Raw genomic sequence first — 19,804 nt, 5'->3', positions numbered from 1 at the left:
GAAGTCTTATTATACAAACTATCTTTCCATGTAGATTCTTGGACTCTTAAGTGAATACACACAATATGAAAAAGTATTAAAGAAGTCTTTGTCCACCAGCCATCGGTCCATAAAGAAATATTTAACTCAGTGCATTGTTAAATACCTTTGCATGTAAGAAAGCCATTGAAATCTTATTAAAATTAAATTAAAATAACTGATGAAGAGCAAGTTTAACATCCCCACTGTGCTAAGTGTATGATTACTGACACATTTCTATGCCGAGATCCTGAGAGGGACAGCAAACACCATTTTGAAGTATTAATTATATTTGTACTTAATTAGTTCAAGCACTATACAACATAGAGAGGTTTCATTACTTTGCCATTTCATGTCCTGTTGTTTTACTGCATTGACAAGTTGGACCATTAATCTTAGACCAGGGTTGCCGTAACACATCAGAGCAGAATTCAGCCCATTGAGTGTGCCATTCAATCATGGCTTTGATCATCAAGGACCCCCACCATCTCTCTTCACTTTTCTCGCTGCTGCCATCAGGAAGGAGGTTCAGGAGCCTTGTGTCCCATACCATGTTCAGGAACAGTTATTACCCTATAACCATCAGACCCCTGAACCAGCATGTATAACTTCACTCACCTCAACTCTGAACTGATTCCACAATCCATGGACTTGCTTTTAAGGATTGATTTTTTTTTTAAATCAATTTTATTATTTTTTATTTGCACAATTCGGTAGCTTTTACACATTGGTTGTCAGTTTTTGTTTGTAGCTTTTCATTGATTGTATTTCTTTGTTTTCCTGTGAATGCCTGCAAGAAAATGAAACTCAAGGTACCATATGGTGACAGAAACTTACTTTGAAGTTTGATTTATTTTTCTTTCTCAAACACATTCTCCTGCCTTCACTCCATAACCTTTGATACCCTTACTAATCCACACTCTGTCAACCTCTGTTTTAAATATGTCCAAAGCCAAATGTGATGATAAATTCAAAAGATTCACCACCCTCTGGCTAAAGAATTCTACTTCATCTTGGTCCTAAAGGAACATCCTTTTATTCTAAGAATGTGTGCCCCTCTGGTCCTAGACTCTTCCATTACTGGAACCATCCTCTCCATGTTCACTCTATCCAGGCCTTACAATCCAACTATAGTTTGATGTTGATTTTTGAACAGAAAAAACTGAATTATTATATAATTTTAATTGATAATAGGTGATTAATTATGCAAATAACTGACAAAATTTCCTGTTTATAAACTTAAGTAAACAGTTTGTTGGAAATAAGTTTTTGCATTAAAAATAGTTTAGATCTTTTGATTCCAAACTACAGTGATTTTTTTTTTAAATTATCTCTGCATGCTGAGCTATCACAATGTAGGATCCAATCTACATAGGTTAGTTCCTCAAATATTCTGAAAGGTATTGTGGAATTCCAGACATTTTAAGTTAAATGTGTATATTATTTTTACCACTGTTTTGTAATTGGAGGTTTTGAAATCTATAGATCAGAAAAGACATTCATCAGTGTCTTACCAGGCCAGGAAGTCATATATGATATTTCAGACATGGTATAATTTGCAGCCATAATTTGAATTTTTGTCTTGTGCATGTTGCTCTGTAGGTTAGTATAAATTCATTTTAAACTTGGGTGTACAATGTTGCATGCAGAAGACTTTCATTAATTTATCACTAAGTTGGTTAATTGAATTGACCCTTGATTTAATAGGGGTGTGGAGACCACAGTCTGTTTTAGCTCAAATGCTAATTAAATTGTTGGCGCGTGGCCAAGTGGTTAAGGTGTCGGTCTAGTGACCTGAAGGTCGCTAGTTCGAGCCTCAGCTAAGGCAGTGTGTTGTGTTCTTGAGCAAGGCACTTAACCACACATTGCTCTGCAACAACACCAGTGCCAAGCTGTATCGGCCCTAGTGCCCTTCCCTTGGACAACATCGGTGGCGTGGAGAGGGGAGACTTGCAGCATTGGCAACTGCCGGTCTTCCATACAACCTTGCCCAGGCCTGTGCCCTGGAAACCTTCCAAGGCGCAAATCCATGGTCTCACGAGACTAACGGATGCCTATAAAAATTAAATTAGAGCATCATGATTGCTGCTTCTCAGCCTGCTATTAGCTTAACTACTTTGGTTAATATTCTAAGAGTTAAGGTTGGAATTAAGTAACTCCTTTTTCTCTTTTGAAAAATTAATTCCAGTAGTTAATTTCTGGTACCTTTAGTTTGTACAGAGTAGGCTATTCTAGAACTTTTGATTACCCGAAGCTTTCTCTAATATTGAGCTACTCTGCATCAATAATATTTTCTTTGTAGACTGTTGTGCAGCAATTTATTGACTCTCTGCAAATTGTATTATGTTATGTACAAAGCAAAAATCTAATTATTGCAGTTGCTGGAAAATTAATCTTATTAATGACCTAAGCATTTACTCTTCATAGATATCGCCCAGCTTGCTGTGAATTTCCAGCGTTTTCTGGTTTTATTTCTGTTGTATAGAATTTTATAGGGAAGTATTTTTGCAGAAGTAAATTGGTTTGTTTTATTTTTGAGAAGACACTTCTGTTCACTAAGCTTTAGAGTTTCAGCAGGATTGACTATTGAGACACCTTCATGTGTTTATAAATGTAAGTAATTGCAACAGCACTATTGAGATATAGTTTCAACAGTGTGTTAATGCTCTCGTGAGGAAGATGAGGATACCTGCTGTTAAATTATCCCGTAAGCAAATTGACAGTTTTAGCTGTGTTTCAGGAGTTTCATACGTATTAATACTAAACATCCTCTAGTGCTAGTTCGAAATCATTAGGGCATCCCATCCTAATGACTGTGTGGGGGAGAGTGAAATATAGAGCATAAAATTTGTAGAAATTGATGTATCAGTTAAATCCATGAAAGGAAAAGGGCTAATGTGAAAAGTCCTAAAGAATTAACATTTTTCAGTTCTGATGAAGGATCCCAGCTCAAAACATCAGCTATTTATTTTCCTTCGTAAATGCTTCCTGACTTGCTGAGTTCCTCCAGCACTTGTGTTGCTCACAATTTCCAGCATCTGCAAGGTCTCGTGTTTAACACTTTTCACCCTTGAATAACGTACACATTGTACTGTGACCAATTGTCTATTCGTCCTTCATCCAGTATAGCCACTTTAAACCACCTGCTGTGTGTTTGGCTGGCTAGTCATGTAAACCACATGAATATACTGTTTAGAATATGCATATCTAAAATGCCACGTATTATGATTAATAGTACTGATCATTTAGAGTACTGAAATTCCAATTAATTTCAGTGCCTCTGGACTAGTAAGGAGAAGGGAGAAAACAGGAAAAGTATCTTCATTTTGCTCACTATCCAGTAACTCCTAGTGATGCATATGCATGTAAATGAGGGGTCGATGTATGGTCAGAGTCCTATGCAAGTTCTTGTCACAGTGCAAACTGCTGCTCACTTATCAAGTAAATTCATGAAAGAGCAAATGATTCGCGAGTATTAGCCAGAAGGAGCGGTGAGACAAATAGGGATTTTTTTTTCCCTCCTTTGGATTTGGAGCAGGGAAAAAAGATATGTTGATCACCTGCCAGTTCTTTCAACTGGCTTTTTGCAGGTATCAATTTTTCATCTATTGATGATTTGATAACAAAAGCTAGATATTTTCAAAATTGTGAGAAGATCATTAATTATGAAGAAGAGTTGAATGACTACCTCCATTTAAATTTCATAATTCAAGTTTTAATCAAAATATGATATGAATTTTACTTTGTCTTAAAAGGTCAACTAAATCTTCTGTTGAGCAAGCATACCTGGTAACTGACAAGATTAATTTTAAGTTCATTTTTAGAATTGATCAATTCTCATTCTCTGTCAAGAACATAGTTCCTTTCTGTAGGTCTGTCACCTTTGTTATAATATTTGATGCTTTTGAATACTGACAATTGTAAATTAGTATCTTAATATTCCCGGTTTGCTTTTCACTAAATTAACTATTGAAAATAGTTGTGGGCTAGTTAGTTATCAGCACTGCACTAATCCAGGCAAGTTTTCCTCTATATACCTGATTTGGGCCTTGTAAATGATTGAAGGGCTTTGGGGGAGGTGATCCAGTCATTGCTGAATACCCAGCTTTTTGCCTACTTTTGCTGACACAGTATTCACGAGTTAAGTTTCTAGTCAGTGGTCACTCCCTCGCCCCTCTTCTCTCTAAGGTTATAAGTTTGCTGTTAAGTAATGCCGTTTATTTTTTTTAAGAAACGGCTTGCATTAGTGAAAGCTGAATTTTCATCTTTGACTTTGTTTTTAATTGGTGGGGAGGAGTTGCGGGGTGGAGCGTTGGTTGACGTTATTGTATTTCTTTAACCACAGATGATGTTTGGTGTGCTTTTTTATTTTTTGGGAATTGCTAATCTTATATATATTTTTTTCCCTTTTTAGGTTGTAAAGAAACAAACCATGAATGTGGGTACTGCTCACAGCGAAGTGAATCCAAATACCCGAGTTATGAACAGCCGTGGGATTTGGCTGTCTTATATCTTGGGAATTGGATTACTTCATATCATTCTCTTGAGCATCCCATTCTTCAGTGTGCCAGTAGTATGGACTCTCACCAATATTATTCATAATACGGTAAGGCCATCTGAAGTATAACGTGCTTTTCAGTCTGTTAAATGCTTTTTTTAGCCAAATAATTACGATATTTTTGAATTGAGGTGGCGCGCACCCTTTTTGTAGTGCTTGTTTTATTTTAATTTTGTTACATTTGTATCATTTTCCTATGCTTAATTTTTCCATTGTCAGTTGCCATCATATTTCATAACATTGAACCTCTGTCATAGATCATGGAGGTAAAATACTTTAAAAACAGTCAGGAAAATGCTACCAGTGAAAATATTTTGTCTCTTGATTTTTTTTTCCAAAAAAGTTTTCACTTCCAAAATCACTTGGTTCCAAACAAACACCAGCATTCAATATGTACTCAGATTTTATCACTTAAAATGAAAACCCATAGTCTTTTTATAAAGATTTTTAAATTTCTAAAACTAAGAAACGTTCATGAGGTGGTAGGATGCAGGTTGGTGCGTGCTTCAGTAAGTAATGCGTGCGCTTCCAATGCATCGTTTACTCATTTTAAAAATAAAAACATTGGCTTGCTGAGATTGCTGCCTTCATTTTGATCCTTTGAAGGATTTTGTCTTGGAGGATAGATGGAAGAATTATTCCTGAAATTGATGAATGCCCCATTATAACCCTGCATTGGCCACTGCTCAGGTGGTCCAATCTCACTCCTTGATAGTGGTCAAAATTAATTGATTGTTCCTTTTAAACACCCACGGTATGCCAGATTTCTAATATTATAAAACTCCAGTCCTAGTTTAAAACTATGTCTGGTGTATCTACACTTGTTCAAACCTGATAATGACAGATTGTACCTGAATCACTCTTAGGTTTTGGTAAGAATAAATATATTTCAAGGTGATTGCAATCATTTTAGATAAAATAGTGGCAATCAATAAAACAGTCTGTACCTTGTGGCTTAAGTGTGCACTTATGATGGAGTTGACCCTTTTAGGAGCATCAAAGCGAATCAGCAAATTTATTTTAATTTCCAATGATCTTTGTAGACAATTTGCTGAATGCTGTCATGTTTTATTTTTCCTAGGTTGGCAGAGATTTTGTGATCTGTGCAGTTTCCATTCTTTCCACACTACTTTTCTTTGTGATGTTCTTTATTCATGATGTTCCCAGAAATGGTGCTATTTAAAAAAAAATTAGCATTGTCAATCACTTTGCATGATTTCTGCAGTTTGCATACAAGGTTAAAAACCTTTTGTACATCTGTATGCAAACTCAGGTTCAAGTTTATTATCATCTGACTGTAAATATTAAACAACGTTCCTCTGGACCATGGTGCACCCACAATACATATATCACACACAGCACACGCAGCACTTGTATATAGCTAGGGTGCCTAAAACTTGCACAGTAATGTATTTGTCAATGTGGAGCAGACAGCAAGATTGTAAATCTGGCGGGAGTAAAGGATATTGGAAATGGCAAGGGTGGAGCACCACATGAGGAGTGTGGGACAGGTAGCAGAGAAGGAGTACCAGGGGCGGGAAGTGGCGTGGGTACAGACACATCCAGCCCTGAGACACCAGGCAAGGACATTTGATTCCAAACAATTGGTTTATTGCTCATTACAGAATATCTTTCTGGTGCTTCCTGCTCCCTCTCCTCTTCCTTGCCCTTTTCCCAACTGTGATTCCCCTCTCCCTGCCCCCTTCCCACTCTCAGACCACAATCGAGACCCATATCAGAATTGGGTTTATCATTTGCATAAGTCATGAAATTTGGCTTTTTTTGTGTGGCAGCAGTACAGTGCAATACATAAAATTATTACAATACTGTGCAAAAAACAAAGTCTTGGGTTCCCTAGCTATATATGTATGTGCCCAAGACTTTTGGATAGTTCTATAAAACAAAATATTACCACAAATAAGTTAAAATATAATTCAAAATACAAAACTGCAGCACTGTCTTCACTTGTAAGCAAATTACAGCAATCTAATCACGCAAGTGCTTGGCAATACAAAACTATTTATCTCTCTTCCAAAAGACTACCTCTTCCTGAGAATGATAGTCTTCCACTCTTGAATGTGGGAAGTTGCATGGTGGTTGTCCATCATGTCTGACGATGACAGGAAACCTGTGCAGGAGAGTTTTTAAAGTGGAAAAGCTGTTGTTCTGGGTCAGTTCCACTCTCTCGACCTTACGAGTCCAGCGGTACAATCAAGTGTCACAAACAAAGGTCCTCCTTGGTTGCATTGTATGACCTTGACATCTCCTGTGCCTTGTCATCGTGCCCTTGGCTCTCCAGGGAGTGTTGCAGTATTGCTTTCCCGGCTGTTGGATCTCACTGTAGATCTCATCTGCCCAGTTTGCCAGAGCTGCCTCTGCATACCAGAACAGGTATGTCACTGTCTCACTGGGGTGTGAGGCCACCCTCACCTGGTTTAGTGTCCCCCTTGAAGCAGCGTACTAGGGTGTGGCTGCTGTCACATGCAAACAGCTACTTGGAGTCACAGGTGAGAGCTCAATGTCTGGTGGGGACCAAAGGTGAGTGAACTGCCCCAGAACAGGCATGACAAGCCCTTTCACCAGAGGTGCTACCCTTCCCTGGACACCTCATATACCCCAAGTGTAGTTGTGTAGGTTACATTTAAACAAGTAGTGATTAGGAAAATCAAGCCACTGTTTTGTAAACAAACTCTTTAATATTTTCTGTTGTCTTTGTTGAGTCACCTGCCTGGAAACAGTCAGAGAACTCTGCCTAAATGAAGGAATAGAGCTATGTGGCACAATAGCTAAAGAAACAGGAAGTAGAAAATTACAATGAGGCACTGGTAGGTTAAATAAATGGAAAGCAGTGGAGGAGCAAAGAGACTTAAGGTCTTTGAACAATAATTACAAAAAAATTAAAACTAAGAAAATATCTTTTATCTTGATCAGATTTGGACACAATATTCATGTTACAGTTCTATAAACTGGTTAAATCTCAACTAAAATACTGTAACATATCAGGAAGGATCTGGCCTTGGAGGGGGCAAAATGCAGATTTGCTAGTACAGAATGGGGACAACAGAATGCATAGGCTAAGGTTGTATTTTCTTGAATGCATATGACTGAGTATATATTGTTATGTTTACAGTGATTAGAATACGATAGAATAAGTCTGAACCATTTTTTTTATAGATGGGAGTCCAGAATAAGAGCTTATTAGCTTGGAATAAGAGAAAGGTTGAATGTAATGATTTCAGGAAGCATTACTTCAATAAAATGTTTTGGCAATCTGAAAGACCTACTTCTGTTCAAAATAGCTGAGGTAATAGTGCTTGCATTTTGTAACAAGCTGAGCTAATCATTAACTGTCTGATGACTATAACATCCATGTTCTCTCTCTCAATAGTTTACTTCTCACTATTCATCCCCACCCCACCCAAATAATTAAGTAACTGAGACGTTTCAAAGTTTCAACTTCATTATTTAAATGTTACTTTAATTAGGGCTGCTACCTAAATAGAATGTTTGTTGTCATTGATGTCTTATGGTACCTGGAATTGTCTTACTAAATATTTACTGCCTCCATTCTGTTCCCTTCTGATCAACTGTTAATTAATCTATTATGTGATCTCAGTTTCTAGAAGCCAAGAGTTGCCTATAAGGCTACGTCCACACTAGACCGGATAATTTTGAAAACGCCGGTTTCGCGTAAAAACGATAGGCGTCCACACCAGGCGTTTTTTAAAAATATCTCCATCCACATTAGAACGGATATTTGGGCGAATCTCCTCCTACTGGGAATGCGCAGGACACACAGAAAACAAGCGAAGAGGAAACGGTATACTTGGTGCGCGTTTGTCCAGTTACAGACTAGAAAAACTTAAAAGGAATCGCTGTTGGCTTTCGTGCAGGAGGACTTAAAAACAAAAAAAAAACACATACTGGAGCGGATGGAGGCAACCGACAGGGAGTTCACGGACAGTATGACCCGGCTGATGACGAACATTGAAAAACTGACTAACTCTGTTGCATTAATAAAGCACCTTGTTAAATGTATAAAACATGTCTGCATCAGTGTTATCTTGTATTTCCATACAATGTTACATTAGGCTGTTACACATCTATTGTCAGAGAAGTACTTGCATAAATAGGTAAACCACCTTCATACAAGCAAGGACAGAAAACAGGGCAAAGTGAGTATACTTATTTATTTAGTAAGTTATGGGTTAAAGTATTTGGTGAGTACATTTCTAACTGTTCTGGCTTCAGTCTCATTGCTGTCTGTTCTGAAATTGTTAGGTTGTGTGGAGGGGTTGCGTTCAAGAAAACAATGAAATGCCGCGCTGCCGCCATCTGTTCTGGCACGTCATGACAGCGGTTTTAAAAATATCTGTTTACCCTGTCCACACTTCTCTGCACAATCGGCGTTTTCAAATTTACACACACTGGAGGGCGTTTTAGAAAATATCCATTTTCGGGGGAGGAAAACGCCGGTTCAGTGTGGACAAAGGGTCAAAACAAAGAGAAAAAGCTTCGGTTACGGATTTATCCGGTCTAGTGTGGACGTAGACTAAGTTTCCTAATGACAGTAATCAGAACTTTTTTTTTCATAGCTTACTGGTTTTGTGATACTTTGAAGACTCGTTTTATCCTAAGGTTATGACAAGTGTTTTCTAAATTCAAGCTTTTTGTCTATTCATTAGTTTAAATATCTAAAAATGACCGTGCAGCTTTTTTCCTTATTCACCTTTTCCTTGCATGGTGCATGTTAACCCAAAGAAACTGCACCCTTTTAGACAGTATGATATTGAACCAGTCTGTTAAATATCCTGGACTACTGTATTTTTCTTCTTTGAGAGCATCTTGATCTGTTCTGCAATTGAAAAGTCCTCATCTTGCAGTCAATTGTTGCCACAGAAAATGTGCACGGCTGTACCATCTGTCATTGAAAGATGTTCTTGGGTCTCAATGACTAAGATTGGCTCTAAAGTGGGAAGTTGGCCTTCTTTGTAGAACCCCTGCTAGATTATCCTCGCAGATGATACGTACTACTTCAGTGTTGTTGTTGCTGTTGTTACTCTCTTTCTTGGCTCGTCATTCCAAATTTGCTGCTTTTTCTCCTTTAACCAGTAGAGAAAAACAATTTTGACAGCCAGGTAATGTTTACTGAGAGTTTGTGGTTGGACACTGTAGGAACATGCTGCTCACATCAAATGATATCAGTTTCTCTCAAACATCAAGCCCTTGAGGCATTATTCAGGTTACCTGAAGAAATGTTCAAAGTGGCGGATGCAAAGTCATTGACCTTCACTGGGTAAACATGTACTGGGTATCTTTGTTCACCTGTGAGCACTGTATCTGCTACACAGATTAATGCTAGGATGTTTTCTAGCCTTATTTAGAAACAGCTGCCTCCAGCCCCCAAAGGTGTGGGTTTTTCTGTGGCAGTGGTTCCCAAACTCATGCCCCAGCTAGCCACATACTCTTACCAGCATATGTTTTGTATTTTATCCCTTTAATCCCTCAGTCTTAATTTTATTCTTTTGTTTAACATTGTTAAATACTCCTTCATGGAAGCTTATAAAGTCCACATTAATTAGGGCTAATGTGTGTTATGTAATATTTAATTACAGTAAATATCCTTGATGGTATCCACCAATGAAAATTAAATCAGTTGCTTATCGTACATACAACCCTGTTTGTTTTTAAGGGTACATTTTCTACATATTGAGTATCTCTTGCATGTTGCAGATAGTTTGGAAGTTTGCCCATAAAACCACCTAATATCTGGAGGCCTGACCTTTGGTCTACTGAAATAAGTTGATATCCCACCATGACACATAGGAAATTTCAATGTATTTAAATATCCAAGCTGTTATTAGTAATAGTAGCCATGTTATTGTTGTGACTAATTCGTCACTGTCATTCAGGGAGTATATTCTGTCATTTTTACTCAATCTGGCCCTTGTGTGACTCCAGATCTATTGGTATGCTTGACTCTCGACTAGCCCACGAAACCACCCAGCTCGTCCAATCATTTTGAGGTGCGGCCTTGCAATATCCATATCCAGACAAATTAAACAAAAACAATTAAGTTGGACTTTGATGCAGCCAAGACCAAGATTTTATACTTTCGTATATAGTGTATGTAAAAGTGCTGTCCAGATTGTTGGAACCCCAACACTCACCAGTCTTCAATCTCAGTCTGTTTCTAATAGATATAAACCAATGTGACTGCATTCAAAATCTACCTTAAAGGAATCATGTGGTAGAAGGTTCATAATACTCCATTTAAAATGTTCCCTCCAAGGTTGAGACTAAGGCAGGCAAAGGATTAAAAACTGGAGTCTACTTTATTCATTTGAATTTTAATCTGGATCTTTTAGTGCACAATACTGGCAAGCTGCTCAAAATATCCCAATTCTGAACCATAATTGGAGCCAATTATAACAATTTGACTTCCTTTTAATTACAGTATGAACAAAGTGTAGAGATGGTAAATATAAAATTTTGGCATAATTGGAGGTTTATGTAAGAAGACTGATTGGAAGCTCTAATTTGTAGTGACTGAGCACCACATACTGCACAGAATGTTTATTTAGATGTATTAAAAGTTATTTTACATTGTGGGCACAATTCTTTTGCCAAAAATTACGTTATGATATACTTTATATAGTTCCTGGTAATATCTTGCTCATTAGCATATGACACATGCTCTAATTTTAGATAATGCTGTGACTTTCTTTCCAATTTATATTCCTTTAGAACATAATTTCGGAGGCTGAGCTACATTTTACAGAAAAGCTTTATAGTGTCATCTGGTAAAATGATCCCATATCCAGTTATGAACGTTTTAATCATTTACTTACCAGATGCCAATGAGCAGTTACCATGGGCCAAACACTTGCTTCCTCCCATGAATCCATGAATCTTAAAGAATCAAGATGAAAAGTGCTATCTGATTACTCTTGACTAATGACTTTCTCCAAATCATTTTGTTAAAATTCCAGCACACTTTCTCTGGTGCTTTAATATAATTTGTGGTAGGGCATCATTTTGGGTTGCAACTACTGGTGCAAAGTTTTTTTTTGCTATTGGATTTGAGGAAAGGAGTTGATGCGCTGTGATTTCAGGAAAGAAAGGGGTAACATGAGGAGCATTTGATGGCTGTAGTGGGGGTGGGGCAGATCTCATTGATACCTATCGAATGTTTAAAGGCCTAGGTAGAGTGGATGTGCACAGGGTGTTTCCTATAGTGGGAAGGTCTAGGGTCAGAGGGCACAACCTCAGAATAAAGGACGTCCCTTTAAAACAGATGAGAAGGAATTTCTTTAGCCAGAGGGTGGTGAATCTGTGGATTTCATTGCTACAGACAGCTGTGAAGGCCAAGTCATTGGGCATGTTCAAAACAAAGGTTGATAGTTTCTTAATTAGTAAGGGTGTCAAAGGCTATGGAGTTGAGAGGGATAATAGATCATCCATGATGGAATAGCACAGCAGACCTGATGGGCTGAATTCTGTTTAAGGTCTTATGATTTCTATAACATCTTGAAGCAATTCCATGGAAGCAGATACAGGAGGTTGTCAGTGTGTAGAAGTATGCAGAAGGATTAAATGATGGGTGAGAGGGTTGCACTCATTCATATAAATGGGCTACAAATTTAATAGATAGAGTAGACAGGAATTGAAGATGGAAATTTGCTTTTGGAATGCATTTGTGAAATCTGGACAGTGATTGAGATGTGTGATTAATGACAGATTTGCAAGACTAGTGCTGAGAAATGCAAATAGACCAAGTGAGAATTTTAGCAGGTGAGAATGCAGAGGCAGAATTAGTTGTTTTTGTAGATCTACAAACAAACAGTCCTACCAATATAGTGGTGCAAATATGGGGCTGTCAGATTTCTGAAATTTGAAGGAAAATCCAAAAAGGAACCAGACTGGAAGGATTGTGAGAGAAAGTAGACAAAGCTCAGAAATACCCACATTCTGAGTAGCAAAGTAAGTATGGAGGAACAAAAAAATCTGATCCTACTTCTAGTTCTGATATTCTTGAAGTGGCCAAAGTGCTACACCTGCCCATTCACCTCCTCCCTCAACTTCATTCAGAGCCCCAAATAGTCCTTCCAGGTGAGGCAATACTTCACCTGCAAGTCTGCTGGGGTCGTCTATTGTATCCAGTGCTCTTGATGCAGCCACCTCTACGTTGGCGACACCCGTGGTAAATTTGGGGACCACTTCATTGAGCACCTCCGCCCCATCACCTAAAGCGGAACTCACCAGTAGCCCAATATTTTAATTCTGACATGTTAGTCCATGGACTCCACTTGTGCCAAAATGAGGCCACCCTCAGGGTGGAGGAGCAGCACCTTGTATTCAAACAAAATATACTTTGTAACTCCAGCTCAGTGGGTAAAATGAATAGTGTAGATCTGATTTGTCAAATAAAGGAAGCTCAGTTGATTTTCTCCTCTAAGGAAGAGAAAATGTTGTTCAATAGGTACATTTAATGCCAGAAATATATATAATATACATCCTGAACATCCATGTTGTATCCCATATGTTCATGCAAGTAGCTGAGGGAATCACATCTCAAAATGTGTTATTCCACATCAATGGTGCCAGTTGCAATTGAGTTCTAGTGAAAATTTTGTAATTCTGTGGAATAGTGTTTAATTCATTTTTCTAAATATTATTAGTCTGAGAATTTTCTAAATTCCAAGTTAGCTGAAGCTCTAAGTAGGGTAGTGAACTTTTGGAAGTCCCAGTTGTGCTTGTCAGAGGTATACAGACCAGTAAATTTAGGAATGTGATTTGTGCTAGCCTTCTGAATGGAAACACTGGCATCTTGTCTGTATTGCTGTTCTGTCAGTTCAGTTTATCTTCATTCCAGTATTTGCTGCAAGGTAAGAACACTGAATGTATGCATATATAATTCTTTTTCCCTTCTACCTCCAGGGAATGTATATATTTCTGCACACCGTAAAGGGAACGCCATTTGAAACTCCAGACCAAGGAAAAGCACGGCTGTTAACCCACTGGGAGCAGATGGATTACGGAGTGCAGTTTACAGCCTCGCGCAAATTCCTTACTATCACACCCATTATCTTGTGAGTTTGAGATATAATCTTTGAAGACTGAATCAGCTCGTGGAATTGTGACCAATCTGGAACTTGCAAGTTTTTTTTTCCCCTTTTAACATAACTTTGCTGAAATGTCAATTCTGTAAAATCTAAAAGAACATTTTCCTTTGTTCCTGTTCTCTACAATACACCCCAAAATGTTTCAGTGCCGGAAATCCACCTTGCATAATCTTGGGCTGCACACTTCAAAAATTTAAGAACAGCTCAACCAGAAATACATTGAGGACATTACAATCTCTCAAACCAGAGAAGTTGGTGGGAGGGTAAATAGGTTATACTACTGGGAAGATTAGGATTGTGGTGACGCATTGGCATGGAGTCCACCATATTCTCTGGATATCCTCAGTTATATTTGCAGTCACTCCTTGGATGTGATAGTCTCTGAGCTTGATAACTTGATAAGATGGTTCTCACAGGATAGCAGTAAAAGTGGTGAGTTTTAGGAAGATACTAAGACCCACTGCACCATGTCACAAAGTGCTTGATAGAAATAAGGGTGGATCAAAGGCTTAACAAAATTATTTCATTATTGCCTGGCTTAATTAGTGTCAAGTTTAAACTTATGTTGAGTATCCAAAAATTTAAGCAAGGTATTTATCAAAATTAGAAACCATATGAGTGTTAAAATTTGGCAAGTTTCTACTGGTACCATAGAAACCCATGAATTATATCTTGGGCTATTAAATGAAAATGCTACAGATTCCTGGGAAGGTTTTCATGCTTTTTGTCTTTTTTCAAAAACAGGTATTTTCTTACCAGTTTTTACACAAAGTACGACAAATTACATTTTGTTATAAATACGATTTCGTTGATGAGCGTCCTCATCCCAAAACTCCCTCAACTTCATGGAGTCAGAATCTTTGGCATCAACAAGTACTAAAAACAGCAATGTCGGCAAGTAAGAAAGAAAAAGCTATTGGGCCAACCAGCAGCAGAAAGGACACATCATGATGTTTAGATGTTTATATTCTACATCCTTCAAACTCTTAGCATGGATATTTTATTATGATTGGTATATTTGTGAGTGAAGCAGCTCATTTTGCTTGCTGAGCTATCACATTAAATATTTGCAGTGCTTGGAACAGGAAGCCTGCTTTTTTTATTACTGCCTGTAGATCCCATTTTCTCAAATATTTTTGATTCTTTGGTTGCCATATTAAGTTACGGAGATTTTGATATAGTAGACATTTAGTTGATGTGGGGTATGATTTTTACTGTCCATTGACCAAACAGTTATCAAAGTATAACTTGTAAATATTGTAATGGAAGTAGACCTATGAAGGTACACAGTTTGAATGATATTTTAGAAAATGTGTTTTCATTGTCATAATGGAGGCAACTGGTGAAAAATGTAATATCAAAGTATTTGGTGCTCATGCTCCAACACGGCAGAATTAGGGGTCTTTTACTTTGTTGGGGTACTTGTAAACATGGTCTATATGGCATAGGTGCCCCTCAAGAAACAGTGCTGGTCTTACTGTGCATTTTAATTGCTTTTTTTTTGCAGATTATTTATTTTATTTCTTTGATCTCATATGTTCGGTGTTGTACGCGAAAATTACTAGGGAGAATGTAAAACACTAGTAAGGGTGTGTTTTGAAGCACAGCTCATGAATATTTGATTTAAGAAGGTGGCTTCTGGATACATTTTCTAAAATATATAAAAGTGTTATGTAATACAGAGCCCATATGTTAACTGAGGACAAGTGGGGCTGGATGATTAAACTTATCTACCCAAGATATAGAGAATCTCAAAGTGATTTATTTTTTTAAACATACATAAATCAGGATGTTAATTGTTGGAATACTGTAAAACTTTAGCAATCATGCAACTTTCCTGTAAATTTGCCTTTTTAAAAAAAAAAAAAAAAAATCTGTACCTATTCTGTCAGAGTATATTGTAATTTGACTGATTGAAAAATGCGGTACAATTCTCATTGATTCTCTTTATTACGACCTGATAGTGATGTACCTGACTTTTATATTCTTATAAAGTACCTGCTGCAAACTTGAAGTACAGGCTAGTACATTCAGCTCGTCCTCCTTGAAGTCTGTTAGGACTACAAAAAAATAATAGCACTGTGAATCGTGATTTTTAAGCAATAACATAGGGGAAAAAATACCACAACAAAGGATCAAAGATAAGTCTGGACAGTGAAGCCTTGTGTGGTATAGTATATAGCTTGCTGGACCTGTCTTTAGTGATGGTAATTTGAAGCCAGCACATCCTAAGAGCCATTTTTCTATGGAATCATTTTAAAAAGCCCTGAAATTCTGGAATTGTTCGATTTGATGCAATTTGACAAAAATCTATAAGCCATTAAATTCACTGATTGAGGAAATGTTCTCACGATTGAACATAACCTGGTTACAATGCTGTTACAGACAAGAGGTTACAACATTTTTCTTTAGAAGGTGTGAATTTTTGCTTTCCTTACTGGTGTCAAAGACAAAAATGCTATCATCCATTCAACCAACTGATTCATTTCAAAAAAAAAAGATTAGCAGCTACCAACATGTGGGTATGAAGCAGAAAATGCATCCTTTTCAGTTAGATCTCTGTAACTCAGATGGTGGTACAGAGCCCAGTCTCTTCATCTATAAATTATTGAAGATAAAAATCAACCTGTTGCTGCACTCTGTGAAGCAATCTCTTCTGAGGATATGTTTGTATGAAAGCTGGGTAGGACAAGCACTGAACTCTAATAATTCTTTACCCCACCCCCCACTCCACCAAGGAAATTGCTACGAATGTGGGAATAACATGAAACCAAACCAACAACTGATGGATATACGTATAGTCACATGGGAGTCACAGCCACCTGAATAGTAATTTGTGTATGGTACAGGACACCCATGAAAAGTTTGGGCATTTAAGCCAGCCTGAGAAAGGAAAAATTGGTGCACAGGGGGAAAATAGAGAACCAGTAAACCAGTTCCTGTTCCCACCTTTGATTTCCCGCTGGCTATGAATGTGAATGATTACTACTTTTAAGTTGGACTTTCAAAGTCTTTAAGAGTACTAATCTTTGGATAAAATCTGCCATACCTTTTGATTTTAAAAATTATGCTTGCATTGGAGGGAGGGTTTTTTTTCCTGGTTAGGAGCCAGCATGTCTACCAGTATAATCAAATGAGATTATACAGGTAGACATGTTTGGGGGGGAAAAAACTTTTTCAAAAAGCTAGTAGACATAAGATTTTTTTACATTTTCTGATTTAATTATAAACCTATTTCTTGCACTTGTTTTTTTTCATAGAAGAAAAGTTAAAGTTGCTCCATTAAAATATTTACAAGCTGACACCAGTCTGTTCCATTCTAAAGGAAAGCAAAAAGAGAACATTTGGACCTCAGGCTTTCATTGAAAATAAGATCCAAAACTGGATGACTTTCTTTTAAAAAAAAATGTATTTTAATTTAAAAATCTGAAATAATATAGGAATTAAACCTTAACATCTGTAGCAGTTAAGCATGCCATTGCAGAGTTCCTGCATAAGCAAGGATCATGTACACAATCAGCTGCATTTTGACTATCAATTACTGAAGGTTACTTATTGAATTGCATTCACAAGCTACCATGAAGCTATTGGAAAATTTAGCTTTGTGTCACATTATGTAGATACTAATAAGGTGGTAGTGAAAATGTTAAATTTATGTATTCAGGGTTTGTTAACATTTTAAAATATTACTTTATACTATTTTGATTCCTTGTACGAAATAGTTAAAGCCTTGAATTTATAGATTTTGAATACCGGTAAATATGCTAAGGAAGGTTGTTTTATTATGATGGGTTCTGTATTGTCAAAGTATGAAAACTGGTAAAGTACAGTATTTTTTAAGTTTGGAACATCTTTCTACTTCCAATATGTATCTTGTCAAATAGTGCAGGTGATTGGGTGGTATGAGCAATAACAGTGCCAGTCCAAAGACAGCAAACATGGGCAAGTTCAGGATAACCCAGGGTCAAACTACTGCACTATTTTTATAGTGGCTATCAGAGGTACAGATTCCAAATTTACTTTGGTGAAATCTAAATAAATTGTGTGCCAGAGTGGGGATGTTTAGAATTTTATACCAGTCTATCAGGTGTGTTTATGAACTATTGAATTATTTGCATTGGGGACTAGTGTTTGAACATTGTCATGTATTGTAAATAAGGGTTAATTGAGCATCTGGTGGCAAAAGGGTCTTGTAAGCCAACTGCCCTTCTCTGCAGATGATTTTCATCTATCATCTAGATCTTTATAAGAAAGTGTGAATAATATTTTTGATTCCTTTGTACAGTATTCTGATATTTAATAAAGGTCAGTATTCATGTAATATGCTGTCTCCTGCTTTATTCACATGCATTGAAGTATTCACTAGAACTTTCAGCTTTTAAGGTGTAAGCAATGGATCTGCCACCACATTCAGGCTTTTGTTTGTTTTCTCTCTCCTCCAAATTTGAACTGAAACAAATGAGCAGCCCTGCCCTTTCTTTCCAACCACTACCCAGCAGAAATTCACTTTTCACTTGCCAGTTGCAAATTTTGCTCACATTTGATCATTGAATTATTATAGTAAACATTTGTCCTATACTGTATTACACAATGCAGCTAGAAAGTGCAAAATGTGATTTTAAGCCCTTTGCATTTCACAGAAGTCTCATGGTGTATTTCCCTGCTAAGATTTGAAACAGGCAACTATTTTCACCAGCACCAATTGTTTTTGGCCAGTCAGTATTGACATAATTGTTAGAAACAAGGCCCCTCAAGTCCAGTATTTTAAGAGACCTAACAAAATCACTCGAAGTAAACCTTGCGCTGAAGTTGAACAACAATTTTAATCAGATATTAAGTCTTTGAGTTTGATGACAATCTAATAGTTTCAGTGTCCATTACTAATAGTATGTTCATTTAATCAAATTCTAATTCCTCAGCTGACATGGTGAATTCATTCTCTAGTCTCTGAATCATTAGCCTTTGCTTGTCCAGTAATTTAACCACTTCCTTCTATGACAATCAGTACAAATGATTCATCAGTTAATATTGCTTTTTTAAAATTGAGTTGGAACTGTTAGCTCTGTGGACAGAGTAATCCATTTTTATGTCTGTACGCTTAAATCGTGACTCTGGCAAATCTGTCTGGCTATTGGGATTCTAAATGGAACAAAGTTGGGCAGGTCCAACCCAATTCTAACTGGGCATGCTTCAGCAGTTCAGAATTGGCTTCTGCAGATTTACTTGAGACTACAAGACATTTTGTGAATCTAAATCATTCGCAATGAAATTAAGGTATGTTGGGGCACCATAAAACTTTCCTACAGCTGGTTTTATATTTGCAAACATACATTATACTGGCACAAAGATTTTGTGCTTTATTATGAATAAAGTTGATTGTTTAAATGAATAAAAATATTTAATTACCTCCCCCAAATAACATTATCCTGTCTTTGACGATTACAAAATTGATTACCTTGTCCTACAAAACTGGCTAAATGTGATAAAACCTAATGATAAAATCATAATCTTGTTAGTATTCTACCATTTCTAAATCTAATACAGCACAACATTTCATCTAGCTTCTTTCAAATAGGTTAAAAGTTAACATTATATTAGGCAAAAAGTTAACATATTAGGCAACAGCAAAGCCAATCAAAAAGATGCATTTGAATGAATTGTAAGAGACAAGGGCTTGACACTGAACAACAGCAGGTTTTATAAGTACGTGATAACATGACATGATAGAGAATATGCTGGCTTAAATTGCAGACTTTACAATATAAAAGTGATGTTAATAGCTAGCCATGTAATCCTAAACTCCTCTATTATGGTGGCTTGGCTAATATATCGGTCTCTGAGTCAGCGAGTTATTGGTAAAGTCTTAAGGTCAAGGATCAAAGCAAGCTTTTCAGTGCAATACTGAAGCATTATGATGTTACGAGAGGTGTTATTAAAGGATTATTATGCTATAAGAGGTACGAATAAACTGATCCCCATTCACTTACTGTGAAAGTAGTGTTTGACTGGAAGTATTCAAGATTCAAAATTGTTTAATGTCATTTTCAGTACACAAGTGTAAAGCAGAACAAAATCATTGTTATTCCGAATCTGATGCAGCACA

At 37.0% G+C, this 19,804-nt stretch overlaps 1 protein-coding gene across 5 annotated transcripts in view; it reads left to right on the top strand.

The window, feature by feature from the left end:
- The window catches only part of LOC140191356 (ORM1-like protein 3), a 35,130-nt gene extending 17,125 nt beyond the window's left edge, over nt 1-18,005 (top strand). For 4 of the 5 annotated variants that reach the window (XM_072248689.1, XM_072248691.1, XM_072248688.1 and 1 more), the window contains 3 exons: nt 4,433-4,624; nt 13,517-13,668; nt 14,446-18,005. In XM_072248689.1, the coding sequence (XP_072104790.1) occupies nt 4,433-4,624; nt 13,517-13,668; nt 14,446-14,581 (480 nt within the window). In that variant the 3' untranslated portion in view covers nt 14,582-18,005. Of the gene's footprint in view, nt 1-4,432; nt 4,625-8,192; nt 8,752-13,516; nt 13,669-14,445 lie in introns of those variants that run through there. The other variant, XR_011883815.1, reaches the window with a different exon arrangement.
- Nucleotides 18,006-19,804: the final 1,799 nt, after the last annotated feature.

Source organism: Mobula birostris, chromosome X (genome assembly GCF_030028105.1).
Source record: "Mobula birostris isolate sMobBir1 chromosome X, sMobBir1.hap1, whole genome shotgun sequence".
Taxonomy (NCBI): Eukaryota; Metazoa; Chordata; class Chondrichthyes; order Myliobatiformes; family Myliobatidae; genus Mobula; species Mobula birostris.
The sequence above is the reverse complement of the archived record's forward strand: the minus strand, read 5'-3'. Positions and strand labels throughout refer to the sequence as shown.